This window comes from Aplysia californica, unplaced genomic scaffold (assembly GCF_000002075.1).
Source record: "Aplysia californica isolate F4 #8 unplaced genomic scaffold, AplCal3.0 scaffold00417, whole genome shotgun sequence".
Taxonomy (NCBI): Eukaryota; Metazoa; Mollusca; class Gastropoda; order Aplysiida; family Aplysiidae; genus Aplysia; species Aplysia californica.
In genome coordinates, this window is record NW_004797687.1 from 436,540 (window position 1) to 442,998 (window position 6,459).

A 6,459-nucleotide genomic window follows, 5' to 3' on the forward strand; every position below is an offset into this window, starting at 1 on the left:
TCATGTTTCACCATAAACTCCACACGTGTCAGGTTTTGCTCCTTTGTGTGTTATTTTGTACCAGTACAGGTAACTTCTTGTAAATTTACATGTTTCACTTTAAATAAACTCCATACTTGTCAGGTCTTGGGTAGTTTTTTACCACCAAGTATGTTACCACTTTGTGAAAAATCCTTTCACCACAAACTTCACACTTGCAAGGTTTTTCTCCAGTGTTTTCTCGTCATATGTTCTACTCGGTGAGAAGCTCTTGTAAATCTTTTGCCACAAATTTCACACTGGTATGGTTTTTCTCCTGTGTGTGTTATTTTATGTCTTACTAGACTTCCACCTCCTCTAAACGTTTTACCACAAATTTCGCACTTGAAAGGTTTTTCTCCTGTGTGTATTCTTTTATGTACTGAAAGGCCACTACTATGTGCAAACCTTTTACCACAAACTTCACAATTGTAAGGCTTTTCTCCTGTGTGTGTTCGTACGTGACTCTTCAAGTCACTGGCAAATAAAAACATTTTGCCACAAGCTTCACACTTGTAACCCCTTTCTCCTGTGTGTACTCTTCTTTTATGTTTCTGTAGGCAGCTACTTTCCCTAAATGCTTTTCTACAAATTTCACAATTGTAGGGTTTTTCTCCTGTGTGAATTTTTTTGTGACTCTTCAAAGTCGAGAGATGTGAAAATGCTCCACCACAAACTTCACACTTGTAAGGTTTTTCTTTTGTGTGTGTCCTTTTATGAACCTGTAGGCAACGACGTGTTACAAACCTTTTATCACAAACTTCACACTTCCAAGGTTTTTCTTCCGTGTGTGTTGTCTTATGTATTAGCAGGCCAGAACTGTGTGTAAACCTTTTACCACAAACTTCACACTTGTAAGGCTTTTCTCCCGTGTGTAATCTTTGGTGACTCTTCAGGACACTGGGTTGGGTAAACTTTTCACCACAAACTTCACACTCGTAAGGTCTTTCTCCTGTGTGTGCTCTTCGGTGACTCTTCAAAACACAGGCTAGTGTAAACATTGCGCCACAAACTTCACACTTGAAGCGCCTTCCTCTGACGTGTACTTTCATGTGTCTCTGCAGGACACCCATCTGTTCAAATGTCGCACCACAAAATTCGCATTTGTAAGATTTTTTTTCCAAGTGTGTTCTTTTGTGTCTGTGAAGATTGTCACTCTCTGCAAATGTTGCACCACAAAGTTCACATTTGTGAGGTTTTTCATTGGTGTGTGCTTTTTTCAAGTGTCTGTGAAGGCTGTCAATCTCAGCAAATGTCGCACCACAATTTTCACATTGAGGTTTTTCTCCACTGTGTGTTAATTTATGTCTCAGTAGGCTATCACTTTTTGTAAACCTCTCACCACAAACTTCACACAAGTAAGGTTTTTCTTCTGTATATGTTCTTTTATGTTTCAGTAGATTACCTCTTTTTGTAAACTTTTCACCAACTTCACACTGCTTTTCCCTTGTGTGTCTTCTTTGGTGACTCTTCAAGACACTCGCTTTTGTAAACATTACCCCACAAACTTCACACTTGTAGGGCTTTCCTCTTACGTGAGCTTTCATGTGTCTCTGCAGAACACCCATTTGTGCAAAAGTAGCACCACAAACTTCACACTTGTAAACCTTTTTACCTGGGGGTGCCTTATGTCCCAGTAGGGTTCCACTTTTCGTAAATTTTTCACCACAAACTTCACTCTCGTAAGGTTTTTCTCCTCTGTGTGCTCTTTGGTGACTCTTTAAGACACTGGATCGAGTAAACATAACACCACAAACTTCACACTCGTAAGACTTTTCTCCAGTGTGTATTTTTCTATGTCTCCGCATGGCACCCGTCTGTACAAATGTCGCACCACAAACTTCACTGTCAGATTTTTCTCCCATGTGTGTTCTTTTATGTCTCTGAAGGCTGTCACTCTTTGCAAATGTTGCACCACAAACTTCACACTTGTACAGCTTTTTTCCAGTGTGTATTTCTTTATGTCTCAGTAGGTTATCACTTTGTGTAAACTGTTCACCACAAACTTTACACTGGAGAGGTGTTTCTTCTGAGTAAGTATTTTCCCTAACTGTAAGCCTGGGATTATCTGAATGACCAGAATCTGTTTCTTTGTACACTTTTGGCTGTGTGGTACTAGAAGGAGACTCAGAAAAATTTACAGAACCAGAAATAGACACAGCACAAGAAAAGTTGAAACCTGAATCTTTATTCTTGACCCTAAAGCCAGAATTTGAGACATTACATTCCAGAAGAATTGGATCAGCAGAGAAAGTTGAAGTTTGGTGAGTGGATGCAACAACATCTGTGTCTGGGTTGGAACTCTGCGCCATAGACAAACCCCTTTCAGTGGAGATTTGCTGCTGTAGTCCTCCAGCCTGACTCATGTGATCCTCAACGAACATGGGCTCCTCCACATCTCCCACTTGTCCTTCTGTCTTTCCCATCTCTCCAAAGTCTGGACCCTCCCATTCAGGCACTTCCTCTTTCCCAAAAGTCTCCACTTTTGGTTTCACTTCATCATCAATGTCAGGAAAATATTCAAAATGTGGTTCAGTTTTTACCATACCAATATCTGTGAAGCACTCTGGTTTCATGGCTATGACAGGTTTTATCTCTTCCTCCACCCCAAACAAATAAATAGGCTCATCTTTTACTGCCATATTTCTGTTTTCAATGTCTGGTTCGTTTTTTCCCTCGACATTGACATCATACGGCCATTCAAAACCAGACTCTTCTTTTATCAATGGAAGATGGACGTCTTTTACTTTTACAACAGGTTTTTGTTCTTTGAGGTCAAACAAGAACAGAGAACTGCTCCTATCTTCAGAGTAATTTTCTCCACTTGTAATATCACATTTCACATCTTCCCTTAGAGCATGAGAACTAGAACTAGAATTACTTGGTGCACCTTGAAATACGATGCCATCAATGCTCAGATTCATGCCTTCTCCAGAGAAAAGACTATTCACAGTGTCTTCCTCGAAATTGACTTTCATCATTTGTTTTTCAGAGTTGGAAATGTCAGCCATTTTTAATTACAATGTGGACACGACCTTTGAATTTGAAGACAGCTAGTCTAGACTCTAGATCTAGATCTAGATCTAGCTCTCAACAGTGAATAAGGTCCAAAAGAAAACAACTTTAGGCCTACTTTCTTTTGCAAAACTGCCGCCTACTGAATCAACGACCATTGGTCAATTCAGAGTTTAAGGATGTTATTCACAAATTCCACAAGCTTGTAGATCTACAACAATTTAAATTTAAGTCCTACCTAGATCTAGCCTAGACTCTCACTATATCTAGACCGAGGATTCTAGGCCTGATTAGATCTAGTTTGGCACTGTCACCTGTAAAAGTTTAGCTAAGGGTCTTACACTAAACTTAGTGACCCTACACTGCACCAAATTGAAAGTAAAATTAGATCCAGATCTATGATGGCAAGTTGAGCCTGAGTCCTTCATCAATTTTTTCCAGGTTTTAACACACTAGATCTAGATCTAGAATATTTATCATATCTAGATCTCTAGATCTAGATTCTAGACTAGATCTAGATCTAGATCTATCACAAACTGAACTGTCCCAAGCCCAAGTGTCCCGGTATTTAGAATCTAGACGTCTAGATCTAGATCTAGATCTAGATCTAGGCCTACTTGGAACAATTATTATTGATTGAATCATCAAACATCAGCACACACCATAAACTCCTCCAAACATTGCACAGTAATATTGCACAGTAATATTTTGATCAGCAAATAAACATTTCCATGAGGATAAATAGACCAAATATTCATTTCGTGCTCCAATTAGACGGTGCAGAATGTAGTACAGTAGCATAGAGAGATCTAGTGAGCCGCATCGATCAAACAAGTGTGACGTGTGAAGTGTGAAGAGCATAGATCTACCAGTTTCAGCAGTTAGCTTTGTAATAGACCGGAGAAATAAGAGCCCACAACTTACGTGTTTATCCAATTTCGCACATAATATTTTAATTTACAGTGACAATTAATAGCTTTTACTTGCGTGAACTCCCCACAATATAATGCTAGTCAAGTGTTGCAAAATAGTTTTTTTTATCCTCATCTTTTGTTAAAAAGTAAACTTGCAGTTGAAGGTTTATAATCAAGCACGAAGTAAGCATTCAGTACAGATCTAAACAAGTTGTGCTTATTTTGGTAGTCTGTCTGTCTGTCTGTCTGTCTGTCTGTCTGTCTGTCTGTCTGTCTGTCTGTCTTTCTTGAAGTGCCTGCATTAACTACCTAAGTGTGGAGTCATCCCATCACACGTTCTGGTGACGTCATGTCTTTGAAAAAAAACCAAACTTGCTGATGATTACAAAACAAGAAAATGAGGGGTGCTATTCTCAGGAAATAGCACTCAGTTTTCATAGCATTAACAGCACATTGTAATATTTCCCGGCATACATATTATTCTTTTATTTCAGCTCCAGTAGGAGTTTTATGGTCCCTGCAAAGCAAATCTTATAGGTCACATTTAAACAGCAAAGATTGAAGGTTATACCATGAGAGAGTTTACAGTAACAGAGAGGCGCCAATTGTGTGTGTGTGTGTGTGTGTGTGTGAGAGAGAGAGAGAGAGAGAGAGAGAGAGAGAGAGAGAGAGAGAGAGAGAGTGTTTTACACCGCTCGCAACTGCATGAGGTCATATGAGCGCGTGAAACACATTAAACATTTTTAGTTTGGTAGGTAGTAAACTTTTGAATTTTGCCTGGATGGCAGCGGAAACATACTCTTATCGATTTTGGATCACCAAATAAAAAAATAGGAGCCTTTATCATGCACAACTGGCACACAAAAACCTCCGAGATTTTTCGCCCTTGTCTGAGCAGGCTATGTGTTGACCTTTCCTACCCTAAGATCAGGGGTGTGGCTGCATGAAAGACAGCAGTAAGAAGGAGCCAAGGAGTAACAGTAGAAAGGCTGCAAAAAGAGTCAGGAATCCAGAGGAGGGGGCAAAGGAGGTGAAGGGGTGGGTGCAGAAAGCAGAGTCGAAAACAGACGACAGAACATTGCTGGAGAGCAGAAAAGGAGGTGAAAGGAGACCATTTTAGAGAAGAAAAATTTCCGTCGCTTCCGGATTCGAACCCAGGACCTATTGAATGAGAGGCGAACACCTTAACCTCTAGGCAACGAGAGCCCCGTGGGGGCACTGTAAGATTATCTGGCGATACTAGGGAGTTGTTTACAATGAACAGAAGGAGAGATAAGGGCGATATATTTGATACTATTGGTCAGTGGCGGTGGGTGGACCAAAATTTGGGTGGGGCTTAGGTTTCTTCCACTTCTTTACCACCAAAAAGCAAGCAATAAGAAGAAAACAGCGATGATTTTGCTATACTCACTGCGAGCCACGGCATTTTGAGAACCATTAAAACGAGAAGAGTCACCTTTGTCTTCCATCTCTTTGTTCTTAGTTAAAGTTAAGCTCTTCTGTATGGTGGTAACGAAACCGTTTCACCTCCAAATTTCTCTAATTAGTTTTTATCTGAAGAAAAAGTTACCTCAAAAGTGGGTTTATGTAATTAATAACTGTTAAATCTCAGCGACACAAACACACAGCACTCCAAACACATACCGTCTATGAGGTGGATTGGGTCATGTTATTGCGGAAAATAGAACGCGCCTAACAAAGGCCCTATGGGCGCATAGGTATCTGTGTCACTGGGGGAAAGTGTGTCGTAAACTTTCACCCCATTGTCTGGGCTGGGAGAGCGTGAGCCCTCTGTGCAGTGTAATTTTGTAAAAGTCTTCTACCTTTTTACAAGAAGAGTTTCATTAAAGACTGGCGTGAGAACCGGCTTATTCTTTCTGAGCCCTAACGACATTTGATTGACTGTTAGGTTACTATAGTTGTAAGCGGTGACAACAATGATTGGATAAACCTTGGAGTAACTATATAGTTCCTCCAAGGGATAAACGGGCAAGCCGCCAAGCTAATAACTGTGTTCATTGCGTGCGATCATGACGGTTTCAACTGCTTATTTCGTTATTTAAGAAACTTTCATTAACTAAGGGATAGAGTTGGGGTGCGGAGGGGTGGGGGTGAGGGGCTCAAGCCCATAAGCCCTTCACTACCCACCGCCACTGCTATTGATAGGAAACATTAAAAAGGGACACGCCTGCACCAGAATACCCGGACGCCAACCAACCGTTCAGTCACTTTTAAGTAGCTACGTGTAATTATAATTTTCGCACTTTTTAGCTCAAGGAGTGGATAGGATGGTCCTGTGGTTTGACTGCTGGACTCACGATCGTTAAGGTTGTGGCTCGAACCGTGTCCAGGCTAGTTTGACTTTGTGTTCTTTGGAAAGAAACTTTGCTACTCTGGGTTGGTTTTGTTTTTGTTTGTTTGTTTGTTGTTTGTTTGTTGTTTGTTGTTTTTTGTGTTGTTGTTGTTGTTTGTTTGTTTTTTTTGGTTTTTTTTTTGGGGGGGGGGGGGTGGG

General features: G+C 40.5%; 1 protein-coding gene across 1 annotated transcript; it reads right to left on the minus strand.

Moving 5' to 3' along the window:
* Positions 1 to 11: 11 nt before the first annotated feature.
* LOC101852427 (zinc finger protein 493-like) lies at positions 12 to 3,722 on the minus strand. Its single transcript, XM_013085903.2, has one exon. It carries the CDS (start codon positions 3,027 to 3,029, stop codon positions 189 to 191), a length of 2,841 nt encoding a protein of 946 aa, XP_012941357.1. The 5' UTR covers positions 3,030 to 3,722; the 3' UTR covers positions 12 to 188.
* Between the last annotated feature and the right edge of the window lie 2,737 nt (positions 3,723 to 6,459).

What these genes read in the sequence shown, in the direction of transcription:
- LOC101852427 (XM_013085903.2), bottom strand. Translation starts at nt 3,029, where the DNA reads ATGGCTGACATTTCCAACTCTGAAAAACAAATGATGAAAGTCAATTTC.